At 34.4% G+C, this 23347-nt stretch overlaps 3 protein-coding genes across 5 annotated transcripts in view; 2 read left to right on the top strand and 1 right to left on the bottom strand.

Annotated features, from left to right (window-relative positions):
- Positions 1-1469: 1469 nt before the first annotated feature.
- LOC106870990 (glutamate--cysteine ligase catalytic subunit) lies at positions 1470-17627 on the top strand. Of its 2 annotated transcripts, XM_014917237.3 has the most exons (18): positions 1470-1583; positions 3511-3635; positions 4925-5144; positions 5329-5435; positions 6262-6369; positions 7171-7236; positions 8053-8169; positions 8920-8978; positions 9918-10135; positions 10516-10632; positions 11709-11847; positions 12630-12742; positions 13349-13435; positions 13779-13883; positions 14652-14733; positions 15313-15383; positions 15745-15862; positions 16298-17627. In XM_014917237.3, the coding sequence occupies exons 3-18, from the start codon at positions 4995-4997 to the stop codon at positions 16459-16461; spliced, it is 1821 nt and encodes a 606-aa protein (XP_014772723.1). In that variant the 5' UTR covers positions 1470-1583; positions 3511-3635; positions 4925-4994; the 3' UTR covers positions 16462-17627. The 2 variants fall into 2 exon arrangements, with proteins under 2 accessions (XP_014772723.1, XP_014772724.1); XM_014917238.3 differs by lacking the exon at positions 3511-3635.
- A 645-nt stretch (positions 17628-18272) lies between these two features.
- Positions 18273-20252, bottom strand: LOC106871006 (mitochondrial import receptor subunit TOM7 homolog). The gene is made up of 3 exons (XM_089343557.1): positions 20011-20252; positions 18891-18939; positions 18273-18427 (listed from the first exon to the last, which is right to left on the bottom strand). The coding sequence occupies exons 1-3, from the start codon at positions 20111-20113 to the stop codon at positions 18412-18414; spliced, it is 168 nt and encodes a 55-aa protein (XP_089199683.1). The 5' UTR covers positions 20114-20252; the 3' UTR covers positions 18273-18411.
- Positions 20253-20354: 102 nt separating this feature from the next.
- LOC106870987 (E3 ubiquitin-protein ligase MID1) overlaps positions 20355-23347 on the top strand; it is a 4345-nt gene continuing 1352 nt past the window's right edge. The window contains exons 1-2 of one of the 2 annotated variants that reach the window (XM_052977276.2): positions 20355-20505; positions 22870-23347. The exon at positions 22870-23347 is cut by the window's right edge and continues 1352 nt beyond it. In XM_052977276.2, the coding sequence (XP_052833236.2) occupies positions 22871-23347 (477 nt within the window). In that variant the 5' untranslated portion in view covers positions 20355-20505; position 22870. Of the gene's footprint in view, positions 20506-20601; positions 21559-22869 lie in introns of those variants that run through there. The other variant, XM_014917233.3, reaches the window with a different exon arrangement.

Raw genomic sequence — 23347 nt, 5'->3', positions numbered from 1 at the left:
TCTCACAGACACAATCACAAACATATACATGCATACACACATGCCCATACACACACTCATACACTGACACATGCACATACACACATTCATATACACACACACACACGCATATACACTTATGCACACACATACGCTCACATACACTCACATGCACACACACACACATGCATACAGTCACGGAAGACCTGGCTGGAGGCCCAACATTCTGAGTTCTTTTACAGGGCTTAGAAAAACTGAAGGACCACTGCAAGGGGACCAATGAGAGGGGAATATACCAGGAACTTTTCAGCATCTCCTCATGTGTGTGTGTATGGGGCTATGTTGTAAAGTTCCTTGTTTTAATGGCATTGCAAAAGGCTTAGTTGAAGGCCCAACCTTCTGAGTTCTTTTACAGGGCTTAGATAAACTGAAGGGCCGCTGCAATAAATGTGTGAACCTGAGAGGGGAATTTGTCCCAGCAGAATTCTCTGGAAAAGAAAAATCATTTAATGGTTTAGATGGTGTGAAAACCCACTTAGGTTACTTATTTTCCTCAAAAGTAACTGAGTTTTATGCCGTGGCAATATCGAAATTGCTTGCTAGGTGATCTAAGGTCATAGAAAACAATTACTTTATGAATTACTTTACTTTAATTACTTTAATGAATAAAGCCGAGAGTATATTCAAAATTTTTTATCCTTCATTGCACTTAAAAAACGTTAAGAACTTTCCGGATCACCTGATATGTTATGGGTATGCACGTCTATGCAGTACTCAGCCAGTTGCAGATCAAACTTCACAAACAGGCTGTTCTATTGAGTGGATCAACTGGAACCCTTATCATTGTAACTGGAATGCCAATTCTTTTGTACATATTAGTATATGTAGATTGAAATGTCAACATGATCTGATGAGGAATTTTGGAAGAGACAAGAATATTGAGAGCAAATGTAAGTTCTGTGAATACACAAATCAATAAACCGATAAAGAAACTTTGGGTTAAAGAGCAATTTATAAATGCCATTTCTTCAAGGTTATGGCAGTTTTAGATTAATTTGGGGTGAGGGTATGGGCTGGTTCTAAATATGGCATCAAGTTTTGGCAAACACGAGGCACAGGTGTGGTTGTGTGGTAAGAAGCTTGCTTCCCAACCACATGGTTCTGGGTTCAGTCCCACTGCATGGCAACTTGGGCGAGTGTCTTCTACTATAACCTTGGACTAACCAAAGGCTTGTGAGTATGTTTGGCAGACGGAAACTGAAAGAAGCCTCCGTATGTGTGCGTGTGTGTGTGTGAGAGTTTGTGCATGTGTGTGTGTATGCGAGTCAGTGCCTGTGAATGCGCGCGTGTTTGTGTGTGTCTGGTTTATTGTTCCACAATAGATGGGATTTACTATGGCTTTGATGGATAAAGGTACGCAACTCTCGACTTACTTTCATTTTCCGTTTCTTTTACTCGTTCCACCTTTGCTCATTCCACTTTTTGCATCCACCATCTTCTTGCTTACCTTGTGTTTTCTCACAGACTAGTATATCGATTTCCAAATAAAACCAGCCATGAGTATTCGAGCCTGAAGGATTGCTTGCAAACGCAAAGCATGTTATGTAAGTCTCCCGGATTATTGTTTTTGCCCAGCATGATAGAATTCACAGCTCATATTTAAATATTGTATAAATTAAATGACATATAGAAGTTGGGGGGGGGGGCACAATGATGTGTTTTTACTGAATGCATTCTTCAAAAATGTTCACAACCTTACAAAAATTATATCAGTAAAACAAATGACATTCTTTAAATGCATTTAAAACCTGATAACATAATTAAAACACTATTTCAGAAAATTGTCACTGTTCTCTTTGAGTATGTAAAAGACAAATTTAGCTGGGGCAAAATTAGTAAAGCAGCATAATGTAAATTTGTTTCTTTATTCTTCAAGAATTACATTTGAAAAAGACCCATGCAAACGATATTCTTGGACACCAGAAAGATCAGAAATGCAACAGAGATTTCAAATATTTCGGTCAAATGAAAGACAGTCTGTGAAAAACGGCAAATGATATGAAATTAATGGAACTCAACTAAATAATATAAAAAAAAGTCATGAAATAATTCTCTACAGCTTCTTCACGGTCCACTGGAGTGACTCTCTTCCCAACATGTTTACACACGATGCAGTTAAAGAGAAGAATTTAGTGAAATGTCATTACTCATTTTGCCCCAATTTAGACATCATTTTTTTGAAACTTGAAAATTATCAAATTAGATATTAGTGTGGGAAAAGATTGACTTGAAATCCAACAGAGAAAAGAATTTTAATTATTAAACACCAAAAATTATCCAAATATTCTATTAGCAACCTCAATTACAATCAGGTCAAATTTGAGGAAACATTTCTTGGAAAACAACTACCTGTTGCATGACTGTGTTCCAAATTATCTCAACTTTTACTAACCAATTATGCTGACAAATTTTTTACTCCAAAAGACGATGCAATATTTGCAATATAATGATTTTAAATAAGTACCAGTTGAATACTGGGGTCAATGTAATTGATTTAGCCCCTTCCCTGAAACTGCTGGCCCTGTACCAAAATTTGTGACCAATATAGGGCCAAGATATAGTATCATTTCAGGGATAGTTGATGTATTTTATTGGGTTTTCGTGGCTAGATAACGCAACAGTAACTACATTTTTGGTATAAAATATTCCAATTTAAAAATAATATTTTAATTTTAACAAAATATATCTAATTTAGCCATGTAGCTTCTCCGCAGCATGTTCTGTTCTATCCCCTTATCTCAATCTTTGACCCTTTTTTCTTGTAGCATAAAACCACATCCCTCTGCATCCATCTCTACTGTAACCCTACTCAGTCAAAAGGAGACTTAGTCTTGCAAGCTGCTGCCAAGTGACCTCACTAGTGCTGGTGCCATAAAAAAAAAAGGGACCCAGTATTTGTGGCAAAGTGGTTGTTGTTAGAAAGGGCATCCAAGCTGTAGAAACCCTGCCAAAGCAAGACAGTGGAGTGTGATGTAGTCCTTGGAACTGTCAAATCCTGTCAAACTGTCCAAGCCATCCCAGCATGGAAGGCAGATGTCAAATAATGACGACAAAGATGGTGACCGTAATGATGATGTAGATGATGGCAATGACAGTGATTATGAAGTTGATGATGATGATGACGATGAGGAAGTGACAATGACAAGATGATGATGATGATGGTAAACTTAAAGTACAACCTAGATGTATGTGTAAAAGGGGCGGGGTCCCAAAACAACTAGAATGGCTATATTTATGCATATCATGTAATTGCAACTTGTGTGTGTGTGTGTGCTGTATTGATAACCTCATTTCATCTGCTCCGTGTTGGCAAATGTTTGGTAGAAGCAGCCAGAAAAATTAGTTAATGAATGGCCTTCATGGGAGGGAGGGAGGAATACTAACAACAAATAGTATTTCAAAATGTAACCCAGTTTTTTTAATTCTATTTTGATTTTAACCTATTTTTTTAACTGTAATTTGATGCTACAGGCTTTGATAAATAATTCAGAGACTATATGAGGAACAGATTTCTGCTGTGACATTGTGAATTAATGTTTATGTGGCAACTGGTAAAAAACTGCAACTAAAACATAGGACAGCTTTGAATATTTGAGGTGAGCTTTTTTTAATTAATGAGTTATTATTCGTCCTCTGTATCTGTAAGACGTTCAATTAATATCTTACAGAGAATTAGTTTAATTATATAACAATTCAGACTTTGATTAAGTCTTTTGATTCCAATCCATATCAGATTGTTCCTGGCTCTATAATCAAACTTTCTGTTTTTGAAAGTAATTCAAATTAAAAACTTCTACCAAAATTTCATGTTGGTTTATTTATGTTCCAAACACCACAGAAATAACGACTTATTTTACTAAATTCTACATTATTTTCAAAATTAATTGAAATAAAGACAATGTACTTCAAGAAAAAAATCTGTAATGAAAAGTTAAAGAGATATAGGCGTAGGAGTGGCTGTGTGGTAAGTAGCTAGCTTACCAACCACATGGTCCCGGGTTCAGTCCCACTGCGCGGCATCTTGGGCAAGTGTCTTCTACTATAGCCTCGGGCTGACCAAAGCCTTGTGAGTGGATTTGGTAGACGGAAACTGAAAGAAGCCCGTCGTATATATGTATATATATATATGTATGTGTGTGTGTATGTTTGTATGTGTGTGTTTGTCCCCCCACCATCGCTTGACAAAATAGATCGATAGAATAAGTACTAGGCTTCTAAAGAATAAGTCCTGGGGTCGATTTGCTCGACTAAAAGGCGGTGCTCCAGCATGGCCACAGTCAAAAGCCTGAAACAAGTAAAAGAGTAAAAGAGTAAAGATCTAAATTAGAACTTTCTGTCAAAATTTCATGTTAATTTTTATTCCAAACACCAGCTTAATAATAGAAAGGTTATTCTTCTAAATAACTTCATAATTCTCAAAATTAACCATTTTGTTACCATTTTTCAACAGAAATATGGTAACAAAAGGGTTAAAGAGATCCAAATTAAAAACCTTCTATCAAAATTTCATGTTTATTTATGTTCCAAACATCACAGAAATAATAACAGTTATTTCACTAAATTCTTCATTATTCTCAAAATTAATTGAAATAAAGATTGTATTTCAAAAGGAAAAAAATAAAAAAGCAGTAATGAAAGATTAAAGAGATCTAAATTCAAACTTTCCATCAAAATTCCATGTTAATTTTTGTCCCAAACACTGGTTTGATAATGACAAAGTCTTCATTTTCTGCTATCTTCACCTGCAACAGTCGATCTAATTGACTGGGCTCCTCCCCCAAAATTTCAGGCCTTGTGCCGAGAGTAGAAGAGAATATTTCTATGGAATCAAAAGGTTTTACAAGTTAAAATTTACCATTTTCTTTTCTTTTATTTCTATTTTCAGTCCTAACTGAACAGAGAAGATCTAAGAAAGAAAATCTGGTTGAAAGATTCATTTGTCAGTCAAAATAAAGATGGTCATTATTTCGGAGGGTACCCTAATGACATGGGAAGAGATTAAACCCTATATTCCATGTGTCAAGAAACAAGCAAGACTGCAGTTTGTTCATCTGTATAGGAGATATAAGGACAAAAAGAATTATCCATTTTATTGGGGTGACGAGGTAGGTGTAGCTTGATAGAGAAAGAGAGATAAAGAAAACTTGTTGATTTTATACAAATTCTTGAGTTTAGAAAAATTGGAAACTAATCTTTATATATCTTTTATCTTTTAATGTGACCTCTTCAGCAACACCCTCCATTCTCATGTATGGTATTTTGCAATAAATGGTCTGATTTCTCTTTTAGACTGAATATACGTTAATACGATTTGACCATGAGAAACGTGTTGTCCAGTTACTGTTGACTGCTACATCTTTACTTGCATCTCCTGAAGTAAAAGGATTAGAATCATGGTGAGTATAATTATTGGTCCATCCATCATCTCTACCCCACATCCACTATTTCTGTGTTCAGCCCTGTGTCACCAATAAAGAAACATATCTATCTGTCAATCTATCTGTCTGTCTGTCAATCTATCTATCTGTCTGTCTGTCTCTACCCATTCGGGATAGGCTCTACAGGCATGGCTCAAGAAACATGGGGCCGGCCTGCTCGAGATGTGGTCAGAGCGATGAAACTGTTCTGCATGCACTCGTACAGTGTCCAACCATTTCCGACCTGTGGGTCTATGTCGAATGACTGCTATCGCGTGTGGGACGAGTCGGTTTATCAACCGAGTCTATCATGAATATTGTCGCACCTCCTTCCTTGAAACGAGAAGGAAGAGCCAATTTCATCGTACTTGTGGCTATGGCGAAAGAATGTGTATGGTGGACGCGTCTGAAAGGTCTACAGACAAACACTTTCCTCTCTGGTCAATTTCTCAACTTCTTCAGATAGATTGACAGATAGATAGATAGATAGATAGATAGATAGATAGATAGATAGATAGATAGGCAGATAGACAGACAGACAGACAGACAGACAGACAGACAGACAGACAGACAGATAGATATAGATAAATCCATCCATCTTCTTTGCCCACTATTGTGTGTCATGGGAGGATACAGTCCTCCATTGTTGTCCTTATCACCATCACCCTCCTCTTCCTCCTCCTCCTAATCATCATCATCATCATCATCATCATCATCATCATCATCATCACCACCACTTTTAACACTTTCTTAATTTTTGGTTTCCTAAATATAGTTTCTCTTTTTAAAACAAAAAATATTAAAGCTTGTGGACCCCAGAATGTGCTGAATTTACGATGGAAGGCAAACCCAGGAATCCTTTTGGTAGCTCCTTGACTGATCTGAATCGTATAGAAGATTATTTTAAAGAAAGGTAACAATAATATTTTGAATTTACTTTATTTACATTTATACACAAATATTCAACGTTTTGTTTACTTATAGTCCATGTTGTGTATTTCGTAAACAATAACATTGTTCATTATTTACATTATTTACATTTGATGGATATTTGTCCTCATCTTGTTTGTTGTTAACACAACATTTCGGCTGATATACCCTCCAGCCTTCATCACGTGTCCTGGGGAAATTTTGAACCTGGGTTCTCAGTCATAAGGTATTTTTCAATGTTATTATTATTATTATTATTATTATTATTAGTTTATATAAAGGACTGAAGTAACTCAGCAGAAATGTAATAGATAGAGAGACGAGTTCTTTACTTTTGTATACAATTGACTTTTTTTTTTTTAATATCTTTTAATATATTTCGGCATCTCGTGTGCCTTCAACAGGTCAATCGTATACAAAAGTAAAGAACTCTTCTCTCTATCTATTATTATTATTGTTATTATTATTATTATTATTTCGACATCTTGATGACTCACATAAGGTAATATTATTATTATTATTATTATTATTATTATTGTTATTATTGTTATTATTCAGGTCACTGCCTGGAATCGAGATCGGAATCTTACGGTTAATAGCCTGTGCTCTTAACCACTACGCCAAATACCCATGGGCATATGTCATAGTGGTTAAGTGCACGGGCTACTAACCCCAAGATTCCGAGTTCGATTCCAGGCAGTCACCTGAATAATAACAATAATAATAATAATTTTGTTCAGTTTCATGACACTCACATCAAGAATCCATCTTGTTAATATTTTAGGCGTAAATCACTGAAACAATTGTTGGGTCCAAACCAAAGTCTGGTTACTTTAACAACTTTTCCAAGGTAAGTGAAATATTTACGAGTATGCCTGTTTTTTTTTTTACATAAATATTTGTTTATGAGTTTGTTTTTTATTAATTATTAATTCAGGTTTTAAATTTGAATATTTTCCTTTTATTATGTAAATATTTATACATCTGTAGCATAGCGAAGATAGCTGAATTACATTTCTTTGCTGGTGGCCAACACCACCAGATGGCTTTTCTCTTGTACATTACAACTGATTAATAATAATGATAATAATAATAGCAATAAAATAAGGCGGTGAGCTGGCAGAATCGTTAGCACACCGGGCGAAATGCTTAACGGTATTTTGTCTGCCGTTACGTTCTGAGTTCAAATTCCGCCGAGGTCGACTTTGCCTTTCATCCTTTCGAGGTCGATTAAATAAGTACCAGTTACACACTGGGGTCGATATAATTGACTTAATCCCTTTGTCTGTCTTTGTTTGTCCCCTCTTTGTTTAGCCCCTTGTGGGCAATAAAGAAATAATAATAATAGCAATAATAATACTTCCTTTATTGACCATGAGGACCCAATAACAACAACAACAATAGAAATAACTGGTTTAACCCTTCACGTTTAAACCAGCCATATTTAGCCCAAATATTGTACTTGCTTTATGTTGAAAATGACCAGATCTGGCCTCTTACACCTATGTTACAATGTCATTCTAAAAATAGATAATTACATCATCGAATTCTGAAAGCTATGAGATAATACAAGATTAATTCAAAATAATGCAAATGAATAAACATTGGATTTGGCAAAGTAATCTGAATGTTAAAGGATTAAAGTTTTTACTTTTTTCTATTTCAGATTGGGTTGCCCTAATTTCTCTTTTCCTGCTTATGAAGCAAACAAGCAAGCAACTGGAATTCACCAATCAGTTTTTATAGCAGACGCTGCCTTGGGTTCACACTTTGAGTTCTTTAAGTGAGCCATTTACCTTTTTATATATATTTTCTAACACGTTATAACACTTTATTTCACGTTGTTCCAGTTCACTCAGCTGTAGAAATGAGTTGCGATGTCGCTGGTGCCAAGCTGTATCGGCCCCTTTGACTTTCCCTTGGATAACATCAGTGACGTGGAGTGGGGAGGCTGGTATGCATGGACAACCGCTGGTCTTCCATAAAAACAACAACCTTAGGTTGTGCATTCGCCAGTGAGGTGACTTTCCGCCCAAACTTGTACCCTGGAGGGGAACTTCTTAGGTGCACCCTTGGTCATTTGTGACCGATGGAGTAGAGTAATCGAGTAATAATATATTAATATATTCCGGTGCTAAACTGTACATCAATGAGGTCAGCTTTGTCCTTCATCTCTTCAGGGTCAATAAAATCAACAGTAATAGCAGAGGATTAGCTTTCATATGGACTTAATATGGTGTGTATAATATAACCAGTCAAGTACTGGAGTCAATTTAATGGCCTATAAAGTATTCTAAATGTTTACATTTCAACATTTGGGAATTGGTCAAATAAAACCACTTAAGTACAGGGGGTGACATGTAATAAAAATACCTAAGGACTGAGAACTCAGGTTCGAAATTTCCCCAAGACACCTGATGAAGGCTGGAGGGTATATCAGCCGAAACGTTGTGTTAACAACAAACAAGATGAGGACAAATATCTGTCAAATGTAGATAATGTAAATAAATATTTTATATTTTTTTGTGTCCAGAAACATTTTTGAAAATATGGCAAACAGAAGAAACTGTAAAACTGTTATCAATGTCCCAAGTAAGTATACTAAACATAGAATTAATTATCTTTTTAATTAATGAGATTGCAAAATATAGACAATTACACAAGTGTGGCTGTGTGTTAAGAAGTTTGCTTCCCAACCACATGGTTCTGGGTTCATTCCCACTATGTGGCACCTTGGGCAAGTGTTCTTTACTATGGCCTTGGACCAACCAAAGCCTTGTGAGTGGATTTGGTTGATAGAAACTGAAAGAAGCCCACCGTATATGTGTGTGTGTGTGTGTGTGAGTGTATTTATGTGTGTGCGTCTTTGTGTCTGTCCACCCACCGTTGCTTGACAACCAATTTTTGTGTGTTTATGTCCCTGTAACTTAGTGGTTTGGCAAAAGAATAAGTCCTGGGGTCGATTTCTTTGGCTAAAAATATCCTTGAAGTTGGTGCTCCAGCATGGCACAGTCAAATGGCTGAAACAAGTAAAAGAATAAACTTTACATCAGTTTTTCATATTGTTTATTTTTGTTTATTTTTTTTTTACTGTGGCCATGCAGGGGCACCGCCTTAAAGGGTTTTTGTACTTATAATTCTTAAGCTTGGTATTTATTCTATTGTTTCCTTTTTTGCTGAACCACTAAATTACAGGGATGTAAACAAACCAGCACTGGTAATTAAGCAGTGATAGGGGACAAACAGACACACACAAATTGATAGATAAATAGATCCTGGTTAAGCTTAAGCTTAATTTTACTGGTTATAAAGTGATTTGAACTAGGTTTCATTGGTTAATGAAGTAATTTATGCCTGATTTTTATTGATTAATAAACTAATTAAAGACTGGACTAATCTGAGCCTAGTTAAGGAAGTGATTTAAGCTTAATTTTACTAGTTACTGAAGTGATTTGAGCCAGCTTTTATTGGTTATTGAAGTAAGTTGAGCCAGACTTAAAAACTGATTTCGTCTCAAATTTTTTGTTCCAGTTTATAAAGATAAAAATACCGTAATGCCATATGGAGAAGATTTGTCCGAATATGGAGACAATGAAGAAATGAAGAAAAGTCTGAAACCAGAATATATTTATATGGACTCACCAATATTCGGACTTGGTTGTTGTTCTATACAAGTTACTTTTCAAGCTGCTGATATGAAAGAAGCTGTATATCTCTTTGACAATCTGGTACCTCTTACTCCAATTATGGTAGGCTTTGCTCTATTCTTTTGTTAAGAGGTGTGACTGTGTGATAAGAAGCTTGCTTCCCAACTACATGGTTCCTGGTTCAGTCCCACTGCATGACACCTTAGACAAGTGTCTATTATTATAGCCCCAGGCCAACAAAAGCCTTGTAGGTGGATTTGGTGCATTCTATGTGGCACCATCACCAGTGCTTTATAATGAGTTAAAACATAAAACTTTATTACATTATTGTTCCAAAATAGAAATGAGGGGAGAGAACTTTGTAATCTCGTACCATATATTAAATATATCGTTACCTTTAATCAGAATTTTGAGGAAGGCATTTTATGTTATTTCATGTAATGTTATTTTTCATTCTATCCATTTTTCTTAATGTTCTTCAGTTGGCACTGACAGCTGCCGCTCCTATTCATCGAGGATTTTTGTCTGATACTGACTGCCGTTGGTGTGCTCTGATTCCCACTTGTGAAGATCGTACCAAACAAGAACAGGGTTTGGAAGTGAGTTTCAAGTTATTTACCTCGTTCTGTAAATAACAAAAAGAAACTGTAAAAGATTTACTGACAAACCATTCCTTCCTGACTTCTCAGTAAAAATCATTTTAAAGTATAAATATTGTTGAAAAGACCTTTAAGCAACACAGGTGTGAAGTTCGGTAAAATATGTAAGGTGATGCCAATAAATAAAAACGAAAACAAGATACTGTGTCACCTTATATAGGGTGTTCAGTGTTTCTATTATATTATATTTGAGGAAAGAGTTCTTTTATCAAATGTAAGATAGAACTTACCAGAATGGCCTGTCAATAACATTCTTATGGAATATTTTCTATCTTATATTTGATAAGGGGAATCTTTCCCAAAATATAATAGAAATGTTAAACAAATGATATTAGGTGAAACAATATCTTGTCTTTGCCTTTATTGGCATCGTCTTAAATATTTTGCATAGCTTATCACCTGCAGTGCTTAATGGTCTTCTTCAATGGTCTTCAATGGTCTTCAATGGTCTTCAATGGTCTTCAATGGTCTTCTTCAAAATGTTCACGTTATTTGCATTTGGCACTGCTTCAAACAAACTATGATGCTTTTTCGTTTTAAAATATTTCAAGGAAGTATATCAGTTAACTGCTTTGAATTTAGATACAAGGCCAGCAGTTTTGAGAGGAGGTGACCGGAAGAATATGGAATAACATGAATTATGAAATTAGAAATACATTGCTAATCTTGTTATAGAGACTCTCGTCTTCAGATATATTTGGTCTGGCACTGAAATTGTGGTCGTCTGAAGGTCTTTTTTTAATCATCTTATGATGACAATAGAAATAATCTGTTTGTTGGTTATTCAATAATGAATCATGATTCCTTCATCTCTCTTGGAGAAATCTCTATGTAAGAATGGTTCCTGACACATGATCAGCAATTTTGAAAGGATAGAAGTTAATTAATTCCACCAACTCTGGTACTTGACTGGAATTGTAATTATTACAAAGTGGTGGTCACGTATGGGTTGCTATCAAATGAATTGCAGTAATGAATAAATGTCATCTAATTTTATCTTTTTCTTTTCTTTTTAGCCTTTAACAAATGGCAACATCTTGGTGAAGAAATCTCGTTTTGATACATTGAGCAGTTACCTTTCTGTGAGCGACCAATTTTATAATGACTATGATTTCAGTTATGATCATGAACAGTATGAATTATTGAAGGCTGAAGGTATTTAGAAATTCTCTAAAAACATACAAAAATTAATTAGATTTTTGGAATAGTATATCTTGAAGCATGTCACATAAAGGCGTGGCTGTGTGGTAATAACCTTGCTTACCAACCACATAGTTATGGGTTCAGTCCCACTGCATGGTATCTAGGGCAAGTGTCTTCTACTATAAACTAAGGCTGACCAAAGGCTTGTGGGTAGTTTTGGTAGACAGAAACTGAAAGAAGCCTATTATGTTCTCCAGAAGAAATTTTTCTGGAGAACATTATTTTCTTTGATGACCTCTTTCTAGCATATTGGATGTCCACCTAGTGGTCATCCCTTATACACATGTAATACAATTTTTTCTGAATTTTCAGATATTTTTATATGCTAGGCCACTTGGTTTTAAATTGAATTAATATTCAATTTATCACCATATCTATATAAATAATATAAGCTTTATACTTTAAATATATTTTATCATCAAAGAATGTATATATGCATTTTAATACTCAAACTGTTTTTTAACATTTTTTATTATTCTCAAAGACTTTTGATAATCTTTTTCTAAAAAAGTGAAACCGGTTAAGTAAATAAATATTTAAAAATAAGTGCATTTTCAAACCTACTTTCATATATATATATATATATATATATATATATATATATGTATATATGTATGTATATGTGTGTGTATATATGTTTTTGTGTGTGTGTGTGTGTGTGTGTGTGTCTCTGTTTGTGTGTAGTATTTTATTAAAGTTAACAAAACTTCACACACTGTTGCTCCAATAATCAGGTGTTGATGAAATGATGGCGAAATATATTGCCCAGTTCCTGATTAGAGATCCTATCACTTTATTCAAAGAAAAGCTTCACCAAGACAATGCCAAGGATACTGATCACATTCAGGTAAAATATATTTGTTTAATACTTTTTTTATCAATTTACAAATAGATCGTTGTGAATTATGAAGCTAGAAATTAATTAAGAAATAAGCTGTTTTAATTTCATTATGTCAGAGATAAATTTTCATAGATCTGATAAAGTCAATTTCCTGGATGCATTTTGACCACAGTCTATGGGTCAATGTGATATGTTCTGGTAGTGGGTGGATCCAGCTCAATGAGATTGTAGGGTGTGACATGATCAATACCATGTATACCCTCCCTGGGTGTTCAAAACAGTCATACACCATCGGTACATAGAGTGCAGGAGGTGGAGTATAATCTGGTAAAGGTCAAAGGTTACTTAAAAATTTGCATTTTGTTTTCTTCACAATGTGTTCCCTTTTCAATGTATTTTACACTGCAATTATAGTAAATCTGACTAAATACTTTTTCTACACATCTTGATTCTAAATGCACAATGGTCATATTTTCTTCTGGGTTTCATAATCTATAATTAATGATATGCATAATTCACTAGTACATATTATATGTGTATAAATATATTCATTATTAAATTGTTTTAGATGTTCTATATCAGTGAAAAACCTTGTTTAACCTTCTGTTTTAGACCATCATTGGAAGTAATTGGCACAGCATAAGACTGAAACTTCCTGATGAAAAATCTGGATGGAAAATAGAATTTAGAACAATGGAGGTAACATTTTACTAGAAACTGTCTCCGTAATAAATATCTCTGTATATTTCATTGTATATAGGTGCGGCCATAGCTTTTTGGTGTTGGCTTCACATCGACATGGTTCTGAGTTCAGTCTCACTACGAGACACCTTGGAAAAGTATTTCTAATAATTCTTTGAATGTCTTATGCAAAATCTATGATGAGCCTGAGTGACACTGATGACCTGGAGTCACCTCTGATATCAATATAAATAAATATCCATAAATAAATATCAATGTTTATATATTACTATATATTGCTTTGCCTTGCAACTTTCAAAAGTCTTGAAATGCCATTAATAACCATTTTCTATATTTCCAGCTTCAATTGACCGACTTTGAAAATGCTGCTCTTGTTGTGTTTATTCTTCTTCTCACTCGAGCTATTGTTACTTTCAAACTGAACCTTTTGATCCCGATAACAAAGGTAAATATTGATTTCTCTAAAATAAATATTGAACTCTTTGACATAGCCATTGATATGTGGCCTATGGTAAGTGCCTGATTATATCTCAACACACTGCTTTCATAAGATTACCATTTTTAAAGTTATTAAGATCATACTTAAAGCTATTAAGATCACGTGTGTGTGTGTGTGTGTAATATAAAATTAATCAAAGGACATACTAAGTATGTCTACCTGCTGGAAATAACAGTCAAAACTCTTATTTAAATCGCCAAAAAAACTGATGATAACTACAGAAATCAACCATCTGAGGGCAAATGGGCTAAGATAATCTCTCAGCATACATTCAAGTATTTGGACTCACATGGACCGGTTTCTGGACAGGCATTATAGCCTCATCTTCCTCACCACACGTTACTATGATGGAAAGCCACCACCCGTCACGTTGAAGTCTGTACTGCAGCTGATTTGTTTTGCTCTGAATCATGGCAGCCACCAATGTGAAAATAATTTCAACATGGAGCAAATAATTCAGGAGAAAATATTCGTGAAGATATTATTGACTCTAATATTATCTAGTGTAACAATTAAAAATGATAATAACAGAATCAGTAACATGGGTGATTGCAGGCCCCCCAAAAGCATAAAATAGCTGAAGGATTAAAATTAATCAAAGGACATAATAAGTATGTCAATAATATCTTTGCAAATATTTTCTCCTGAATTCTTTGCTCCATATATGTATAATAGAAATATTTATTTATTCCTTATCGTTTCACTCTCTCCAAGGTTGAAGAAAACATTTCAATAGCACAGAAGCGTGATGCCATCAATAAAGAAAAGTTTTACTTCAAGAAAGATATTCAAAAAGGTAAGTAAGAAATTTTAAGAATAACAAGAAATTAATTTTAACTTTGATTAAATATCATGATTGTTTAGGAAATATATTTTGTTGTTTAACTAAAGGCCACACCACCTGAGAGTGTTGGGACATCCTAGGGTGTCACAAACATTAGTTAGAGGTATGATAGTGTTTCTACTGGGGTTTATAGTTTCTCTATTGCAGTACAAGGAGTGTCATGTACTTAAAATATATGGACGGTGGGATGATGGGGGTCTCTGACACATAAGGATAAATAAGATAAAGGTCCTTCCTGAGTCATGTAGTCTCATAGGGGCAGTTCCCCAGTTTCTGTGGTGTACATTTTCCCCACATGTACACAGACCCATTGGCTATATATACAAGTAGCTGCAGGAAATTACACCTCTCAACTTTAGTTATGGCATTGAACAAACAACATTGCTGACACACACAAACTGATTCACTTGCACAAATAGCGCTTTTCTGAGTTTTTTTTTTTTATTTGATGATGATAAATAAATATTTTTGTTCTATCAACCAACCAAATATTTTGATATTATAAATCTATAATTGTTTTGTGTCATTTAGACTTTGCTGGTTGTGAACTAACTGATGATATTTACACCTTGATGACGATAAATGACATCATGAATGGAAAGGTAAAAAATATTTTTAATATATTCTAAAACAGTTATTTGAGATTCTAAATTCTAAAATCCAAAAGAAACAGATGTCTAGTTTTTATATCAGTTTTAAATGAATTGGGATTAAGTTAAAAATGAATTGGGTAAAATTTAGATTCTGAAGTAAATGGTAATTGTTTGTGTCAGTAAGAATTAGTCTACAAGAAAGATTCTAGAAAGTTCTGTAAGTTCCACCTGATGTGTGGGATGAAGAATCTGCATGACAACTGTAGTTCTTAAATGCTTCAATGAACTCTTGGATTAACCAGAATGGTTTCGATTATGGCATTGACATGATTCTTTTCGTTTTTAATCATTTTGATTCTATTCCCAACAGGATGATTTCCCTGGTTTAATTCCTCTCATACACAAATATCTTGATTACATTGACTATGATGCCAATGGCAGACCTCAGATAATGCAATACCTGAAATATATCTCAGACAAAGCTGCAGGTAAAATGATTCATTTTTTTTCCTCAGTATTAATAAATGTTATTTCAAATATACAACATTAAATCCCCAATAATGCTAGTTTCTTTGTCAGTTACAAAATATAATGTTAAGCAGTATTTTATCCCAGTAATCCTTATTGTTAATGTTTTTACACTCCAAACATTACACACTTACTATAAAAACCCATGTAATTTATGCACTTTTTTTCACAAAAATAAACTTTAGTGGTGCATAAATTACATGAGTAGATCATTTCCAGAATCATTCTTGAAATTAAATCATTCTACCATAATTCAGTTTTAAAGAAAATAAACAATCAACGCTTTATCTATTTGTGCCTCAGATCATGGAGCCAGGATATCGTTACATAATACAGCAAATAATTTCCATATAAAATAAATAATAAACCATTTATTATTTTAATTTATTTTCCAGGAAATATAATGACAATGGCTCAATGGACAAGGCAGTTTGTTAGAAATCATGAGGATTACAAGAATGATTCTGTTATCAGTGAGAGAATCACTTATGATTTTATGATGGAATGTGAAAAGATTGTCGACACTGAAGAAGGATGTCCACAAATATTTATCAAGTGATAAGAAATATTCCAACAACTTTGTCTTATATTTAATTAATTTGTTTAATTAACTATACAGAAAATATAATCTACAAAACCAAAGTAATTTTATAGTGAAACAAAGAAATATGTGGGTTTATGTGTAGATAGACAGATGGATGGATGGATAGATATAGATAGAAACAGATATTCAGGTACATAAAAAGGCAGACAGACACAGAAATAGTTAGGTCAGTGTACAAATAAAACAATACAGCACTCAATAATTTTATAGGATGTACATTATTTACATTTGACAGATATTTGTCCTCATCTGGTTTGTTGTTAACACGTTTCGGCCAATGTACTCTCCAGCCTTCATCAGGTGTCCTGGGGGAATTTCAAACCTGGGTTCTCATTCCTAAGGTATTTTTCCAATGTTATTATTATTCAGGTCACTGCCTGGAATCGAACTTGGAATCTTGCAGTTAATAGCCTGTGCTCTTAACCACTATGCTATATGCCCATGGGCAATTATGGAGTGAATTTTAGGGCTTATAAATCTAATATTCTCCTATCCTTCCTTAATACCGGTTTCCATATGCTGTTCATATCTGCACTCGGTCTGCTTAGGAAGTTATTATGTCCTAGCATATGTGCTGCCTCTTTTAGTTTTCATATTTTCCAGTGGTGTTCTCTGTCTATTATTTTAACTTCATCCCACAGGGATGATGATGATGATAACAACAACATCGGAAAAATACCTTAGGAATGAGAACCCAGGTTCAAAATTCTCCCAGGACAAAGGTGGACTTACCCTTTGACTATTTCCATTTTATATAAATTTTCTTCCTTATAATCTGACCATTAAGAGAGAATGGTAATTTATAGTCAATCTGACCCTTTTCTTTTCTTTCTTTATGCATTTTGTATTTTGATTGAAATTGTATTTTATCTGTCGGTATATCTATAAGTTTAGTTTTGTTTGTAAACTGCTGAAAACAACACATCACTTTGGGAATACATTATCACACTGAAACGATGAGAGGATCTAACGAAGAATATGTTTAAACAATCACCAGAGGAGATGCATTCCACACCTTGGATCTAAGATAATAATTGCCCATCTCACCTATGTACTACTAAGTGTGAGAGTGTGTCGAAACAATTGTAGTGATTTGCAAATAAAGACTGTCATTCATTCAATTTTCTGTCATTAATCTACAGTTGTATGTATATACGTGTGTTTGTTTATGCACTCATATTTAATTCTCTTTGAATTTAACTTTTTAAATTATATTCAATAAAAATTTCTTTGTTGTTACTGTTGAAGCGTACATGGAATGTATGTTATGTTAACCTTTTGTTTGTGTTTTGTTAAACCTTTTATTGGTGTATTTCTTTTAAAATACTCTGCCTTTGTTCCAACTGATTTTGAAATTATAAAACTGGTGTTTGGAGCATAAATTTTACCACCAACATGACAAACACTCCATCTCCTTACACACCCGACCTATTACTACACAGTGGAGGCATGTGGCTATGTGTTTAGGGTGTTGGACTTGTGATCAGAAGATTGTGGTTTCAATTCTTGGACTAGGCAATGTTTGGTGTTCGTGAGCAGAAGACTTCGTTACATGTTGCTCCACTTCACACAACTGACAAAAATGAGTAATCGTGCCAGGGGCTAGCGTCCCATCCAGGTGGGGAATATATATATATGCCATGAAATCAGGAAGCTGGCCTTTATGAGTCAGTATGACTTGAGAAGGTAGCTTTACCTTTACCTTTTTATATATGTAATTGATGACGATATGTAATTAATGTTGAAAAACCAAAAGAAAGCAGTGATTGGAAGTTAAAGATTTATTTTCAAAACCATTTTGTCATGTTTAACAAGTTTCTGGAACAGGAAGTAAATATTTTCTCTTCACAAATATGTACAATCTTTCATCTCAGCTAACCATGATTTGTGGTGTTTTGTTTCATCTTACTGCCACAATAAACTGAAATTACATAAGAAAATAACAATAATTCAGAATGCACTAAATGTATATATATATAAACACACATGATAGATAGATCGATCGATCGATCGATAGATAGATAGATAGATTGATCAACTGACTGGAGGAAATAATACTCGAATACCAAAAGCAGAGTAAAATAGTATTTTATTGAAGCTGTAAAAACTTCATAAACTATTACTCAGAGTTATACGTTATGCTGCATTTTTAGGTACAGGCATGGCTGTGTGGGAAGAAGCCATAGAAAAATCAGCCTTGAAGAACTCTGTCCAACGAAAGCAAGCATGGAAAAGGAAATCAAGTACATAAAAAAAGAAAAAGGAAAAAAATGAAATCAATCCAACTATGGTGGAATTTGAACTCAGAATGTAAAGGCTCATAATCAAAAATTGTAAACCACAGTACTGGTACTAGAACGATGATAATGCTGAAAATATCTGACCTCATCACTGTTAATTCTGGCATTCCTTCGTCGGCACCTTTTTTGAAACCTGCAATAAAAAATGTGTTCAGTAAATAAAAAAATTAAAATAAAAATAAACAATATTTTTGTGACAACAGTTGCTGAGGGCCCCCACGAGTCAAGGGGTCCAATTTTATTCAATGCATGCAGTGGTTTACACATGCTAATATTTAATACACACGCGTGGATATACTTGTTTATATGTAATACACACATACACATGATAATATTTTATATATATATACATATACACATTTTTTTTTGTTTGTACTGGTTTCAAATAATATAGGGGCTGCAGCCACATTCCGTAGTACCTTCGTCAAGGTTTGTATCGATCACATTGTCCCCAATACTTAATTATGCGAGGTCTGCCAGTATATACGTAGACGCGACCGTCAACTTTTCTCATTTTCTAACATTAATTTCCGATGTAATTGTCATCTACACCGGTCAATATATACAGTCTGAGACCCGTTACGACTTCGTGCAAAATTTCATTTAAGAATACCCATTTCTCGGAAGGTTATGAAGAAACGAAATCATAGGTAGGGAATCACATTTGTGCAGGTATGCCATAGAATAATAATTTAACGTTAATCATGAACAAAGATTTCTTTCATAACAAATCAGTTCCAACAAGGGGTTTGGAGTTGGAAACCCCATTAATTTTTCAAGGTTAAATGAATGAGACGTGAAACATTTAAAGGAACGAAACAGCCATAACAGAATTATTTCCTATTTGACGTTAGTAAAATCAGTGATCCATAAAGTTTGTTTCAATAAAACATTTCGTAATTATAAGTGGTACACACTACGAACAGCGAGTAAAAAGAGAGGAAGAAATATTTTTTAAATAGAGAGATTGGCCCTGGGCACATGTGAGAATTCTTCAATAATTCCACGGCGGGGACACGAAGCAATACAAGTTGTAATTGTATACCGATCTGTAAGTATTTCGGTGGGATTTACAATAACACAAGGAAAAACAGGGTAATCGAGTTGAAATGAAATTGAAAATAAAATGAATTGGATGTTTACGAACGTCAAACGGGAAATTACCAATTAGTTTAATTAATAATAAAGGTTTTATGTAACTCACCTAAATAAAGTACAGAAGGAATAAATCCTACATGGAATATTGTCTTAGCTAACCACAGCACACTGCTGACACGAGATTTCATTTCTGGACTCATGTGTACCATTGTGGATGAATTAATTGAAAAACCTGAAATTGACCACGGAAGAAATCAACAACCACCAATAGGCTGGGTAAGAAGAGGAAGAGACCGAAGCATGCGCTGAAGTAATTAAAGGTCGGATGGAAGTATGGGAGATGCTAAGCGCTATAATGTTTGATTTGTGTAGTCGTCGGAAGAATTGTGTTATTCTTTCCTAGAAATAAATACGTTGCAATGAATTTATTGTTTCTGTGCATCCGTATAATTATTTTAACTATCATTTTCACAATGTCTGGTTTATGTTTAACATAACAAGGAGTTCTATAACTGTTCAGACACACACCAAAGTTATGATTCATTCATTATTCTGATTAATTAACCGTGTCATTGTTGTTTGTTCACACACTAATATTCAAGTAAGTTTCTTTTATTCTATGTTCTACGAATCCATTTATGATATCGAGCTATTTAGCAGGATGGAATTAATAAAATTATCATAGATTTTAGTCCGGTGAAGGAAGCACATTTAAAGCATGTTTATTTTCTAAAATAATATTTAACTCAGCAATATTTATTTCCCAGTTTGTCCTTACACTGTTTTAATACAATAACATTTGATCTGAGATAGATTTGGCTATTATTTCTAGCAAGTTCAACAACCAGGTCGACTAGTCTCCATTGTTTATCGTTGTAGCTGTTTTAACCCTAGGTCAGTCCTGAATGAGCATACCTATGATCAATAGCATCCCACACATGATCACATTCCATTCGTCTTTACGTGCATCGCATGTCTGTAGCTTCATGTTTTCTATAAAGTCTTTATATCTCTTGCCCTGCGGCCATGCTGGAGCACCACCTTGACAGCGCCAAAATTTGAAATCAATCTTTATATATGGATTGAAAATAAAGCGGCGAAATGGCAGAAAAGTTAGCCGTCTTTAAATTCCGCCGAGGTTGACTTTGCTTTTCCATCCTTTCGAAAGGATAGAGAAAGGAAAACTTCAACAGCGACATTTGAGATTTTACGCCGCTAAAATACATTATAGCCTTATAGAATTTTATTTCTTTCCTGTAGACCGGTTCGCAAATGCAGAAACTCGCATGTTAATTAGCTTATTGGCTGTGGCTGCTTTGAAGTTAAATTTAAAAATAACTGGTTACCTTAAGATCGGATTTCTTTTTAAATATTAAAGAACAGTATATAAGAACAATATATATTCGGTATCATTTCAATTTGGATGAACACTTGTGTGGGTGGGTCCGTTCGCCTTAGCAAAAACCAGCAGTCGGAATCAGTTAAGAGAAACGTGATTTGCTTGTTGTGGTGTCTATTATTAGTATAATTGTTATTAAAATTAGTAGTGGTAGTATCTTTATTCTTAGTATGTTTAATTTTGAAATACTAAAACCGTTAGTATTAGCTTATTTGGGTGATTAATATATTGTGTTGCTGGATCGTTGGAAAACATGTATGTATAAGCATTTTGTTATTAAGCGATTCTTATGTAATAAAGAATGATTTAATATTGTTTATAGTTACACATTCAATATTAAACCATTTTGTTTATGTTTATGTGTATATATGTATGTTTTTACATATATATATGTGTGTGTGTGTATGTATACTCTTTTACTTATTTCAGTCATTTGACTGCGGCCATGCTGGAGCACCGCCTTTAGTCGAGCAAGTCGACCCCAGGACTTATTCTTTGTAAGCCTAGTACTTGTTCTATCGGTCTCCTTTTTGCCGAACCGCTAAGTCATGGGGACGTAAACGCACCAGCATCGGTTGTCAAGCGATATATATATATATATATATATATATATATATATATTTATGTACACACACGTATATATAATGTTTTATTGCAGCTGAAAAGAAAAAAAACGTATAACTCTGAGTAATAGTTTCTGAAGTTTTTACAGCTTCAATAAAATACTATTTTACTCTGCCTTTGGTATTCGAATATTATTTCCTCCATATCGTTTTGCATCTTTGCGTTCACGCGTGTGTGTGTGTTATATCAACAACAGTGTTAATCTCTGTGGCCATATTAAACCTGCAATGGTGCGAACTGAACTTTGTTCTTAATTCACATTATCTCACTACCTTATTGATTTTACTGACTTGTGCGTAGCGTGTGTTTGAATATATATATATATATATATATATATATATATAATATACATACATACACGCTCATGCATGTATATGTATGTATATAATGGGCTTCTTTCAGTTTCTATCTACCAAATCTATTCACAAGGCTTTTGTCAATCTGAGGCTACAATAGCAGACACTTGCCCACGGTAGACAGAAATTCTTACAGTATTTGTTGCAATTATTAAATGGTTGGGTTAGAGTGACATGCAGGTCGTTAGTGTGACCTGGCAAATTTGTTAGTATGGTGGACAGAAAGCCTTGTAGTATTAGTTCCAATTACCAAATGTAACAAGAGCACCCAGAGAGCACAAACCTCTGCCAAAGCAACACCAACGCCTTCTCAACAATTAGAGTTCAAATTCCACTGAGGTCGACTTTGCCTTTTGTCCCTTCAGGGTCAATAATATAAGTACCTGTTGAGCACTGGGGTCCATATAATCAACTTGACCCCTCCACTGTAATTGTTGCCGAAATTTGATACCAATATTTATAGCTTTATGTGATATGCTTTTAGAACCAGTATTGCGCAAAAGAATTATATCATATTCTCTCAAGAGTTTATAAATTCTTATGATATTGATTAATATTTCATTTTGTTTTTGCTTATTTGTTACAGCATGGAAAATCTGAAACTGCGCCGGGTTCGAGAGCGTCTCCTGAATTGCCCCGTCTGCCTTGATGAGTACGAAGATCCTAGGCTGCTGCCTTGTTTTCATTCTATTTGTTATGAGTGCCTACAACAGCTAAAAAATGCATCGTCCATGCGCTTGATACAGTGTCCACAGTGTCGTGCAACTATTTCAACATCTCAAGAATTTCCTGCCAATTTTCTTATTAATTCTCTCAAAGAAGAAATCACCACATCTTTTGAACAGAAGATTTGTGACTCCTGTACAAAAGACAGCCGTTTGGCCAAGTACAACTGCAGCAAATGTAACATGGATTTGTGTAGCTGGTGTGCAACCAAACACAACCTTACCTTACACATGGATTCCATTGAGAACATACTCGTACCTCTTCAAGTTAATTATCCTGATCCTAAGGAACCACCAGAAGCAGAGTGCCAATTGCATAGTGGTGAATATCTACAGGTG

This window comes from Octopus bimaculoides, chromosome 27 (assembly GCF_046866305.1).
Source record: "Octopus bimaculoides isolate indiv1 chromosome 27, ASM4686630v1, whole genome shotgun sequence".
NCBI classification, from domain to species: Eukaryota; Metazoa; Mollusca; class Cephalopoda; order Octopoda; family Octopodidae; genus Octopus; species Octopus bimaculoides.
The sequence above is the reverse complement of the archived record's forward strand: the minus strand, read 5'-3'. Positions and strand labels throughout refer to the sequence as shown.